At 43.6% G+C, this 13,461-nt stretch overlaps 1 protein-coding gene across 3 annotated transcripts in view; it reads left to right on the top strand.

Moving 5' to 3' along the window:
* daam1b (dishevelled associated activator of morphogenesis 1b) overlaps positions 1–13,461 on the top strand; it is a 45,616-nt gene that overhangs the window by 20,968 nt on the left and 11,187 nt on the right. For all 3 annotated transcript variants that reach the window (XM_076756023.1, XM_076756021.1, XM_076756022.1), the window contains exons 2-8: positions 4,927–5,216; positions 7,820–7,909; positions 11,983–12,054; positions 12,146–12,240; positions 12,629–12,962; positions 13,074–13,184; positions 13,306–13,409. In XM_076756023.1, coding sequence (XP_076612138.1) covers positions 5,031–5,216; positions 7,820–7,909; positions 11,983–12,054; positions 12,146–12,240; positions 12,629–12,962; positions 13,074–13,184; positions 13,306–13,409 — 992 coding nt within the window. In that variant the 5' untranslated portion in view covers positions 4,927–5,030. The remainder of the gene's footprint in view (positions 1–4,926; positions 5,217–7,819; positions 7,910–11,982; positions 12,055–12,145; positions 12,241–12,628; positions 12,963–13,073; positions 13,185–13,305; positions 13,410–13,461) is intronic.

The raw sequence follows: 13,461 nt of genomic DNA, 5'->3' as shown, positions 1-13,461 counted from the left end.
TAAGTATTTGGGATTGTGACTTGCTGTTATCACATACAAATGTTTGACTATCAACACCACAAATAGTGGTTTTTGGGCAATTGAGATTATGTACCTTATGAGTACTGTGGCAAGTGAGGGCACTGAAAAATTGGCTTTCGTACAAACGATAGCAGCACCAGAGAAGTCTTTATTTCTTCTGCACACCGTGTACCAACCGTCAGTGCTGACGCCATTCAGCAAATAATATAAACACTAAAGTAAGCTTGAACAGAAAAGGAGGGTGAAGACCAAAATAGACCCAAATCAGAGAAAAGGAAAAGAGGCCTCGGCGGAGCTGGAAGATGACAGCTGGATGAAAAGTGTCAGGTCATCTCTGAATTCTTACTTTCTGATCTTCATTCCGCTCCGCACGTGTTAAGTAACGTGAGTGTCTTTCTGTGTTTAGCTTAAGATGCTCCTCTCTGACTCTGCCTTTTCTCCAACCGACCTGACACTCGTGCAGGTCTAGTGGAGAGGTCTTGGGCAGGCACAGCGCACGGACTCACACTCACTTCACAAACACTGGGGTTCTTTTTACAGTCTGGACTCGCGCCAGGTCACCCACCAAACCACATGGTCACGAAAACAACAAGGCTATCCAAGGATAGAAATCTCCTGAGACAAAGACAGAAGTGTTTGTGTGAATATGGGTGGGCGGGTTTAATTATTGGATGTGTATGAATGAAGAAGTACAAAAGAATCTGCCTCGTACTGTAAGCAGCATCCAACAGAAGTCATCATGTCTCTCTAGTACAGTCCAAGAGTCGATTTACGTCAGTGTAAACAGCATTCTTCTTGATTATATGGAAAGTGCAGCTGTTGCGTGGCATTATCATCAACTAGCAGACTGTTAGCATTTCAAACATGCCTACTACAAGGATAATTCCTGGAAATAACTATTAATTCTGCTCACTTTTACTGTTTGGACAGCTCAGCGTCGGCGTGACTGTTTGACTTGTACATACTTGGTTCAGGATTGGAAGTAATCTGTGTTTCTTCTCAGCAGGTGGAAGGTGTTGTTGTATGGGTGTTGTTCAGGGTCACAAGGCTCACCTGGCTATGAGAGGAATGTCCTCTTGTTCTAACAGGCCTCTGTTATGTTGGGAACCTTGACCGTCTGACAGACGACCTGTAGAGGCTAATGTGGGAGCACTCGGGTGTCGCAGGTTAACAATTACAGCGCAAACACACAATCTTAACAGTGACACAGTGTCTGCATGTTCAGACCTTAAATACTCCCCCTCTTGCCCTAACGGTCTGCCTCTTTGCACCCTCCTCACATGGCCACAGGTTCCTGCAGCTGGACGGGGACCAGCGCTGTCCCACTCCGGCTCACAAGTTTATATAAAGTTTACAGCTTGCTTTAGCTAATGGAAAAGATGGGTAGTTTTGTGGACTAATATGGTCAAAGAGGGCTTTGAATTGCTTCTTCCCTTCATGCTAGAATAGATGGTGACCGTGAAGCCAAGCAGCTGCTGCTGAGGCCTCTGGTAGTCTATTTGGAAAAGTCAAGGATGTGTCAAAATAAATACACTATTCTGTGTGAGCTGCTGTGTACTTTATCCCATGTGTGGCCATTTGGCCTCAGGTACCTGGTCTATGTGGCACACTTTAAGCTTTGACTGCACTTTAGGTACATTTGTCTTTATTTGGAGAACAGTGATTGTTTTAGCAATGGGATAAATTTGACCATTGTAAGTTTGGTTTGACAGTTCGGCCAGTTATTACTAGTTTGTTGGCCACCAAGAGACACAAGTGGTGATTTAGACTAATGTGTAGAGTGCCTGATTAAATGGTCATTGCAACAATTCATTATCAACACACTTTACCCTGAAACAAAACATTAAATTGTTAACTGATATTTTATCTTCATGTTTGAAAGTGTTTGGCTTATATTCCTCTTTGGTTTGCTTCATTGTTTTGCGAGCATCAGCACATTAAATGTGTCATGTAAAGCAAAGATTAACTAGAAGAGAGCACTCAGATCTCCACCAGGTGTGTGCGCTGTGCCTAGCACAGTACTCTAACAGTAAATAAATGTTCTTTTCTTATTTCAAGTAAAATAAGGGCTGCATTTAATCAGAACAGAGAGCCTTTTGGAAAATGTACATCGTCATGTTGTGTCCTTTTCCCCCTCTTTAGCTGTCATATCCCTCTTGCTGTATGTGTCTCCCTTGGCCTATATGTCTCATAGTGGCTCTTCACATTGCTGCTTTTGATAACGAACGTGGTCTTAGAACATATGAGATATGCTGGTTATGAACTGCCCATAGGAAGAACATGTGAAGTCTGTCTATTCGTGATTGAAAGCTCTGTTGTCTTTGTCTACTTTCCTTTTTTTTTTCAGAACACACCATGTGAAATTTCTTTCTCTGACTCACCTGTTTTCCTGACTGTTGTCTGTCCTCTCTCCCCTGAGTGTATGTATTGCACTCACAGACTTGATTCACAATGCTTGTTGGACTGCACAGATACTTGACTGGCTGAGTAGCATCATGTGGGATGATTGACAATGCGTGCAACTGGTCTGTAGGTTCCCGGGCTGCTAAACCAGTGCAGGAAAGGATAGAAGAGCTGTTCAGGTTAAAATAGCAATGCTCCATCAACAAGAGACTCTTGAGCATGTGCACATAAAATATAAGGCTAATGGGTCCATTAGTATGTGAGATACACTGCAGACAGATACATGCACACACTGACACACACAACTAAACACATGGTCCACTCAAAGCTTAACCCTGGCAGAAAAAAAAACATTTAGGGTGAAATATGTAAATAATATGGCAGATTTCAAGTTTTTCTGGCGGTCGGAAAAAGTCGGTGACTGTCCCAGATTAGAAAAGCACAGCTTCTGGATAGAAGAAGCACAGATGAACCAAAAAAAGTGACTAAAATGGGACAGTGATGGCATCAGGCTTTATTTAGGTAGACCACAAAACTGACATTTTATTGACTCTGCTTCGACAAAGTTGCCATAGGAAATGTCCTCACTTTCCCTTTTGGAAGAGATAACTTTAGCTGTCGTCCGTTGCCTCGTCCCACCGAGCCGAGCGAACCGCAATCTTTGATTACAGTGAAGTATGTGACCTGACCATGTTAAATTTAGACTGCATCACACTGCTTATGATGCATTCTGTCTGGGCGAAGCCTCTGACTTATAGGAAAACTCTTGGAAAGGTCAAGCGACCTTGGTTATGTTCAGCGAGCGGCTGGTCACCAAAAAAGATGTCCAGAAATTCCTGCAGGTCGGCACAGCCTCTGTGGTTATGAGACTTGGCATCACATCGCTCCGCACAGCAGGAAGGGAGACTGTAGAGCTGTTTTTGTGACATGCTGACGACAGTGTCCTCGTGGATATCTGAACACCATGTCTTTATTTTGCCAGACAGCAGAGAGGTCTTGTGCACTTTATTCCATTATTCCTGCTTGGATTCGGGCCAGCAGGTCTGAGAGCTGTCTCTTTGCCTGTACTGTGTGCTAGTATGAATAAGTAGTTTTGATACAAATCAGACCTGTTTATGTTTTCAGCGGTGAGATTCGAGGTCTGTCTTGTCTCAAAATCTTACCTTTTAGTTTTTTAGCTTAAAAACATCACAGTAAAACATCACTGTTAATGTCTGAATGGCTGTAACCAGAGAAGCAAATGTTCCACCTACAGTTAAATCTGATCCCAGGTCAAAATGCCTGTCGAAGAGATCACAATAAGATGTGTATCATTAAACAAGAGTAAGAGACTACAGCCATGCTAATGGCTCTGTGAGAGCCTGGCACCATAGTCAAAAAGGCAATGCTAATATGCTGACGTTCAGCAGGTGTAATGTTTGTAATGTTCACCATCATTTGCTAATCAGCACTTAACACAAAGTAAAGCTGTGGCTCATAGATGATTAGTGTGGTAACAAAAAAAAACAAAGTATTGAACAGTTTTGTTTCTCACGGTGAAGCTAGATAAAAACAACCGACAGCCTGACATTGCCATTCCTAGAGCCCTGCTGCTAGCATGGCTGAAACCAACCCAAATTTACCCTTGAGCTTTTGGAAATCTATAAATGGTGATGCACAATGAATCATCACCTGGCAGGACAAAACTTTCTGTAATGTGCTCAACCCTCCTCATCAATGCTGTTCATTTATGACAGCTGATCTCTGTGTATTTTTATCTGTGATAAAGGGGCAGGCCTTATGTGGCAGGAGTCCAACAGAGTTGCACACAATTCTTACGTTACTGATAAAATTGCAGCTGCTAGGGACCAAACCAAATGTGTAATCATAGCTACTAAGTCAGAGAGCCTGGAAGGGAAAGTCTGCAGATGATGATTATCAGGATGATTGAGGCAGTGCATGTGGAGTTTGACGCAGACTCCAAACGTTGTAAATCTAACCTGCCATCTAACACGCAGGCCGACTTGCACACCTTCTAATGACTCATCGCAGGGTTTACAAGGTCTGTTTTTACTCTTTACCCACAATGACCAGGCCAGTCTTCAAAACAACAAAAAGCCTCACACACCTCTCACCGTGGTCATTGTAAACACACCCCTCTAATCATTGCTCATTAGGTCTTTAGAGGAAAGCTGATGCTGAATAGGAAGGAAGGGGAGATGAAAAGGCCTGAATACGCTAATCATGGCAAATTATGGTCTCCATTTCAAACATCACACTCTCACGGGGCCCTATTATGTAAACAATATAACTGAATCCTTCAGTGCTTGCCCTCACTGATACGGTGCATTGTACTTTCCCTTCATTTGACCCTGCGTCATTAACCATTACCGGGGACAGATGTTTGGTTATAAGTGTGGATTTTAGTGAATGTGAGTGTAAAAAGCATAAACGTCACTCCGCTGTGTGAGAATAGATTTACTTTTGTGCCAAAAACTCATTGTGTCGTATCTCTGCTCACAGTACCCTCTGACGGAGGCCAAACTCTGAGGTGGAGGAGGCTGTAAAGAGGCCCTGAAGGAGCCTCCCACCCTCCCTACCTGACCAGCCGCACACATCGGACAGCCATGGCTCCTCGGAAACGTGGCGGCGGCGGGCGCGGTGGCCTCTCCTTCATCTTCTGCTGTTTTAACAGCAACGATCACCCGGAGATTACCTACAGGCTGCGTGAGGACTTCGCCCTGCAGGCCATGGAGCCGGCGCTGCCGATGCCAGGATACGATGAGCTGGACGGCATGTTCTCCGAGTTGGTGGTGAGACATTATTCTGCTTTTTCTATTTGAGGAAAATCAGACCAGAGTAATTGTAAGGCTTCAAAAGAAGCCTTTAATTAATGTCTCAGTAAATATGTTTTAATTGTACTTATTCTATATTTTTCTTAACTGTCAGCAAATTCCTCAAAACGACCAAAAACCAGCAGTTAATTGATCCTACTAATGAAGTTTTGCCAGTGTAGCTAAAGCCTTATATAGCTCACTCCTCTGCGCCTCCATTGCTGTCCAGAAACTATTAAAAACACATAAATGAGCCACACTGTTGCACTGGGTGACTTATGTTTTTTTATTACCATGAGCATGGCCACTGTAGTTTATTTTGAGTTAATTCCACATACACCATCCCGCCGCTTTAAATACTCATTAGAGCACCAAATGTGTTCATCTGCAGCTGAAGAAGTTTCCAACAAATGCGCTATTTACTCCTGTTTTTACCCATGTTTGCCACAAACGAGTGTGTCCAGCTGTTGTAGGAAATGATTTAGCCTTTTTTTTTTCTTTTTTAAAATACATATTTTCGTGCCATTTCAAATGATGTAGATTCTGGTCCTGAGAGTCCACACACAGCAAAGTAACGTCAGAAAGTATTGAGAAACCAACTGCGGCATTGGTGGTGGTCTTTTTATGGCATTGAAAAAAACAGTATATGATCAGTCTTGCGCTTTAAGAAACACTTTTTCATTTTGTTGTCCGACAGTTTCCACATCAAATGTGTGAGACACATTCAGCAGTACGTAGTACAGAGTGTTCAAGACAGCTCTTTGTCTGCCTCATAAATAACGGCTTATGGAAGATGACTATTAACACTGAAATACTCTGAACTTACTTACTTACTTTTTTCTGAATTTACAATCCAAATATTTGTGTTCGTACAATGGCTCGTTCGTACAGTTCAGCTTTTTATCAAAGATGTCTTTAAAATAGATTCTTACCTCGTTGTTTACACTGTCCATTGCATTTTAAGACAATCGCAAACAAGCGGTCACTTCCTCCCAGTTTACACTGTCTTGTGAGTAATGGGGCCAGGCTGCTGTTCTCTCTCTGTCTTATTGTCACTTCTAATTTGCCGTGCTCTCCTCTCTCTCCTGCCCCATTTTCCTCTCCCGTGGTTGCCACAGTAATCTAAGCATGACATTTTTGCACATCAATAGACCTCATTCAGGAACTCTTAATGTCTCGGCCCCCTCCATCTGCTAATTGCTTGTTTTTGTCTCCCACCCTTTATGAAGACATAATTGAGTAAGTTGAGTGTGACGACAAGGAGGCTTTCAGTTGCTCTGTTTACCAAAAGAAAACAGCCACGTGCTTTTCTTCTCACCCAGTTTGAGCCACCATGTGCGTGTGTAATCAGAACAGGCTTGCTGGAAGAGAGACTCATAATGTGGAATCAGCTGGGCCCATCTGCTCTGTTACGATCAATTAAACCCGACCTTTGAACTTCAGATCGATTTTAAAAGATTTCCAAAAACTTAAATGTCAAGTAAAGCTTCTTTTTCCATCCCATACTGAGAGAGACAGACAGTCACTCACAAGCAGAACATTAACAGCGAATCTGTTGCTGTAGCTGCTCTTTTTCATACACACAGTTGAATGAGTTCTCATTCAGTGCTCGCTCGTCAGTATGTGGACCCTAATTCATGAGGTGAGTCAATAGTCCACATTTTAAAATCGCACATATTGATTCACAGAGCTTGATGGTTTTAGCAAACACATCCCCCAAGACATTCCCATGATGAGTGGTTGCCATAAAACATCAAGCAATCAGGCTGTTTGGGAAAGCACGTTAACTTAATTTCCATTTGTTACTTAAAGAGCAGCTAAGAACAAATAAACCTGTGTTTAGGCTGCTGATTGTATTGTCTCCCGGGACTAAGTAGCTTAAGAGCCCTCTCATGACTTCCACCACCTATTTCACATGAGGCTAATTTACACATAATTGCCTGAGGATTTCATCAGTGTGGATTAAAACATGAAACAGAAAACAGTTCATTGTCAACACGAATCTACCTTTAATTGCGTTGCCATGCCACGATGCAAAATCTTGATCTGCTTTAAACTCTCTGGTGTTTAGTCACTTCCCAGCAGCACCCTTTGTGTGCCTCCGTGAAGTATCTGTTATACACTGTGACGCATGTTGTCTCCAGATGTTTGTTACCACATGTCGAGCAGGCAGACCACGCCTTATTCCCCCCCCACCCCCCCACCCCCCCACATTACTCACACGTCTAAAGCCTGCAAGACATCTGATTTGATTCAGAGTCGTATTGAATTTACGGTGCTATCCCAGTGATCGTGAAGAGATTCAGCACAAACCGAGCTCTGGTGCAACTACTCCTGGCACACGTGTTTGTTTTGGGGAAAAACAGCATTGATTTATGTGGATGTTTCTAAATTTACAGTGTGATGGTTTGATGGCTTGTGCAGCTTGTCCGTGAGCTATTTTTTGAGAGTGATGCTTTATTTCTAATCATTGAGCGTTATCCTCTCCATACAGTCATCCAGTCACAATCAGAGGATTCTTTTTGAGCTCTCCTCACCAACACTTCTTAACCCTCTCTGCTATGTTTCTCCCGCTTTTGCAGGATGAGCTTGACCTCACAGAGAAACACAGGGAAGCCATGTTCGCCCTGCCTGCAGAGAAGAAATGGCAAATCTACTGCAGCAAAAAGAAGGTAAAAGACTCTCGCGGTGCATTATGTCAAGCTCAGCATCAGCCTCCACAAGCTTGCTGCAGACCAGCTGCCTTTGCTGAATTATATCTGCAAATATCTCAGCTGCCAAGTTTGTGTAATCCTTCTCCCTCATTGATTTGGTGATACCTGAAGCTGTGATTTTTCTAAAAAACAGACCACAAAGTCTTTGTGTTACTGTATTTCTGTGCTCATAACAGGCTGGAGCATGAGCATGCTTTCTGTTTACTGTACCTGTGGAATGCAGGTGATTGTTTTCTCCTCTTTAAATGCCCATGACATGAAGGCACAAACATAATTCATGACATAATGTAGCAATCCTTGAGTTTGCAGCAAGCAGTATCCATTGTTGTCTCGTGGTGAACCGATGTCCATATTTTTGTCCTGAAGGTATGGTTCGGGGTTTTGTTGTTTTGTTTTGACGTTTTTGCTGCTATTAGACACCACATAGCAAAGAGCGAATAGTAAATGAGGGTAGTATGTAACAAATAATACATTTACTTATGCAGCCAGTGTAAGTGATAGAGAGCCATTAGCAGTCATCATGCTCATAAAACAGCCTTAACTGCTTGAAATGCATTGTAATGGAAAGCATGCTACTATGAAACATATACTACACACAGAAATGCCCAATCATTTCAAACATACCACTTCAGTACCAACAAGAGTGCCGTTTAATGGCTTTATTCCCTCAGTCTCACTCTCACAGTCACTTTCCTCATCACCACATAATAAGTCTAATCAGAGCTCCACCACAGATTACTCACTTAAGTGGATGTTACACAAGGTGGATATAAAAATAGGGATATGTAGAGGGAGTAAGACGACGGCTAAATTCGGCCTGTTCTGTTAGATAATCCACTAACAGGAAAGGCAGTGTCAGAAATTGTGAAGTACTGAAATATATTCCATGACTGTAGTAGAATTAAGAAGAAAGTACTATCTTGTTTCTTGTGACTCCAAAGACTATAAGGTTCTTGTCTTATTGTTATTCAAAAACAAAAAAGCTTGGCACATTTCCTAAAAAAGGAGGATTTTTTTCATCACGCAGCTTCTCTTTTTAGATGATATACCTGTCCCATCAAAGCATTCGTGTAGCCATAACATACTCCGCCACTCAGTGACAGTGTCATATTTCATTATGTCTCGTCTTCGTGATAAAAGGACTGTCAGCTGTTTTTGCCTTTCCCTGTATATTAATCCCTCCTGTGCATGCAGGAAATCACAGGCGCCTGGTCTAGTTGAGATCACCTGGAGTTGAGCTTTCCAGCTTCCACTGAATGTGCCCTCACGTTTTTACAGCAGTGTTTGTCAAGGCCGTAGGTAGCTGTGGGTGAGTGGGCCTGGTATCCTGTCCTGACTAATGTGCAGACAAGCCTTACAGATTTATTCATCTTTTCTTACATCCAGTTACAAACTGGAGGTGAGGAGTGTTGGGATTTAGTGTGATGGATGGAAAGGTTGCATGTGTACATGAAGGTCTGCCAAAAGCACAGCTGCAGGAAGGCAGAGGTAAAAGAGCCCATTATACACACAAAGTGTAAAACCACAATTCACATTTTTACACTATGGGTTTTGTGTGGATTAACAAACGGGATATCACGTGTTATTTAGTGACCTTCAGAGGTGCTGCTAGAGGGATTTTGTTTCCTTTGGACAGGCCCAAGCTAGCTGTTTCCGCCTGCCTCCAGCCTTTATGCTAAGCTAAGCTAACCGGCTTAGCTGTAGCTTCATATTTACCATGGCAACTCTTGACTCTTTTTATTAAACATATTTGCCAAAATGCTTAAATATTCCTTCAGAGATGTGTTTGTGTTAGCCAATAATGTGCATTTATGGCAGCAACTTGATTTAATGCATGCATGCATAGTACAGTTTTGAGTGTTTTTGTGTCAATGAATATGATAAGCCCAAGAATCTATATCTCTACATGAATTATTCATTTTCAGCTGCAAGCTCACTTTGTTTAAGTATTGATGCACTAATGGCTTTGGGTGAACACAGCACCCACCAACCAGCAGCAACGAGGCGAATGACGGAGAGAAGGTAGTGGAAATGGAAACAGCACGGTGTATGCTCCCGTTTCCACTGTGTCCCAATTAGTGGCCTCATTAAGAGTAGTCTTGGGGCCCAAAGTATCCACATAAGGCGCTTCAAAAATAATCCCCAAAATGTTGCTCTGTGTCCGTTCAGCTTTCTAGAGATCATGCAAGGTTGTTTCAGTGTTGGTGTGAAGGAGGAGGCGTATTTGAGGGAGCCAGATCTTTATGTGTGGCATCGACCTGCAGAGGAGGGGAGGAAGGACTGACAGAGATGCATCAACATTGCTGACTCGGCAGCAGGCTCTGGCCCCGACCCAGACAGATACAAACTCAGCATCTGAGCTCAGAGAGGAAGGGTGTGTGTGTGTGTGGCTGTCTGCGCGTGTGTGTGGAACAGAGGCAAAGGAAGCAGTCGGTTGTCCAAGGCAAACAGGAAGGCTTCACTTCCACAGGTGCAGCTTTTGTGTGTGAGGCAGAGCGGGATGATAAGGAGGAAGGTGGGGTCATTATCGGGGCGCTCTGTGCCCGCAAGTGATGATATCGCTCTTTTTCGACAGCCGTTTCTTGGCTTCAAGAGCCGGGCTGGGCCTGGCCGAGATAAGTCAGTCAAAGCAGCAAGGCTTGAGCTGTTTGCTTTGGCCAGGCACCTGAGCTGATGAAATCATGCTGCAGAGAATCAATCTTCTTCCTCCTCCTTGTCTGCTCTCTTCTAGGCTACATCATCTGCCAAGAGGCAGATTTACTGATCTGGCTGTGAGGGATTTTGCAGTCAGGTTTCAGATTTCATTAAAAAAAAAAAAAAAATTAATTTCTGAGAGGACAGAGCCGTAGCTTCTCTTTCAAGCCGACTGTCGCTTGACCCCTAAAGAACCAAGGTTCCTGTTTCCCAATGTGCCTTTGATCTTTACTTTCTCAAATGTGGAGAAAATAAACTCCCAGAAATACACTCCCCACATTTCTCTCTCATCATGACCCTAAATAAACTGCAGACATGTCAGTGTTTGAAGAGTGCTGACTTCCGAGTTGAAAGATGAACTCTTTAAGATGCGAAGGGAAGTGGTCCCACCTCTGCGACCGCTCCACTAATGCACTGAACTCCGGCCAGCACCCGCCTGGTCAAGCTGGCACCGGTCTTGAGTGGAACAGCAGGATCAGATCTCCCTGTCGCTGCACGATCCCTGCAGACCGGCCAAGGCCCTGCAGTTTCTGTCAGAGAACAGCCAAGTCTCTGCAGGCCTCTTTATTAACTGACGCCCAATTAGTTTCTGATGGCCACAGCTCACTTGTGCTTAATGGAGTGAGAGTTAAAATGAAAGCCGGGGGGCCTTTTATGTACAAGCCAAGTTCATGGTCAAGTCGTTTTCTCCTCAGTGTTTGCCCTTGAGTAGGAACATTAAATCATCTCAGAAACATCTTGCTGTTATTATTATTATTTTTTTAATTTGTAATACAAACGTGCCTGTCAGGAGATTAATCTCAGCATAAATCAGGCCACGTCCTTAATCCGCAGTTTTAACGTTCATTTGCTAATCTCAAGATTTTCTCAAGCAGCTGTGCTCTCTTTTCTGCGCTTCTCACCATCTCCTGAAACTCAGTGAAGCGCTCGATGATAAAATGGGGTGGATATCTGTGTCGCCCTACTTTGAGATCCTGCTCCATTTTTGGCTTTTGGCTATTTAGGCCCTGGACCGTCTGTTCCCCGTGTGTTTGTCGCTGTTTGTGTGTTTCATGTCTTTCAAAGCCAATTGATGAAGTTCTCCATCTGGTTTGTAGTTCCACTTTGATGTATGCCGACATAGGACATGAACCAAATTGAAACTTGTCCCCTCTTGTGACTTTTTGAAATATTTCCTTCAAGACCGCATTCTTCTGTGACCTTTTTTTAAATTCCAGTCGCCGCCGATTAATCTTCATAAGCCAAACACACTTTTTCCAATTAACTTGTTCCTTAAAAACAATCTCTCAGGATCACTGCACAGCATTGTTCAATCTCTGTTATTCTCTGTGTTCCAGGAACAAGAAGAAAACAAAAGTGCAACTAGTTGGCCAGAATACTACATTGATCAGCTCAATTCAATGGCAGCTGTAAGTAATAACATGAACTTCATTTTGCCCCTAAATTGCTTCTCAGACAACAGACTGAGACCTTTATGATGTTTAATCTTTTGTCGAGCAGAGAAAGACGCTCCTCGCTCTGGAGAAGGAAGACGAGGAAGAGAGGAACAAAACCATAGAGAGCTTGAAGACGGCTCTGAGGACACAACCCATGAGGTGGACGAGTCCTTCTCTCATGTCGCTCTGTCCAGTCTTTGTTACCGCCTTCCTGTCCTTTATGTATAATGTCATCTATAATCACATCTCTGTTCATTTAACCTCCCCTCACCTTGTCTGTCACTGTTCCTCACAACAGTATGTAAATGAGTCCTTTAAGAACTGAATGGCCATAAAGGTCACCGCAGAGTTAGTTTGGTATTCTTCACTGATGTCAAAGCACACTTTCAAAGCAAATGTCATGAGTTAATTATTATATTTGCTGAAGATGACTCTGGACAAGTAGACATACATACACATAACACACATTTAGCTATTTGTGCATTATATTTCACATTAAACTGGTCTTTCTCTGTCACTAAACTCTCTGTGCCCGCTCTCCTCTCAGGTTCGTGACTCGTTTTATCGACCTGGACGGCCTGACGTGCATCCTAAACTTCCTGAAGAGCATGGACTACGAGACCACAGAGTCTCAGATCCACACGTCTCTGATCGGCTGCATCAAAGCTCTGATGAACAACTCGCAGGGCCGCGCCCACGTCCTCTCTCACTCCGAGAGCATCAACATCATCGCTCAGAGCTTGGCCACGGAGAACATCAAGACCAAGGTGGCGGTGTTGGAGATCATGGGCGCCGTGTGCCTGGTGCCCGGCGGGCACAAAAAGATCCTGCAGGCCATGCTGCACTATCAACGCTTCGCCTGCGAGAGGACGCGATTCCAGGTGGGTGAGAGCAAGCCAAGTGTTGTGGTTTCAAACCTTTTGCAAAGTCATTTAGAAGCAACATCGCGTGAAGTTTAATTAACACAACTGTAATGACCTGTCATCCCGCAGACACTTATAAACGATCTGGACCGGAGTACGGGCCGATACAGAGATGAGGTCAACCTGAAAACAGCCATCATGTCCTTTATAAACGCTGTGCTGAGTCAAGGCGCTGGAGAGGTGAATTATAGACCTCAGACAGTTTTTATGCTCCCTCTCACAGTAGAAGGTCATCATGCCCCTGAGCTGCTCTGAAGCGTTGTTTGCATCCCTTTTCATCTGCTTTTCTTCCCAAATATAGACAAGTTTGGAATTCCGTATCCACCTACGATATGAGTTCCTCATGTTGGGGATCCAGCCTGTGATCGATAAGCTACGTTCTCATGAAAACTCCACATTAGACAGGTGAGAAAGAATCCTCTTGCCCCCTCTAACGTGAAAGGCACCAAATCAGGTG

This window comes from Chaetodon auriga, chromosome 18 (genome assembly GCF_051107435.1).
Source record: "Chaetodon auriga isolate fChaAug3 chromosome 18, fChaAug3.hap1, whole genome shotgun sequence".
Lineage (NCBI taxonomy): Eukaryota > Metazoa > Chordata > Actinopteri > Chaetodontiformes > Chaetodontidae > Chaetodon > Chaetodon auriga.
Note: the sequence above shows the minus strand (reverse complement) of the source record. Positions and strands in the feature narration are given on the sequence as shown.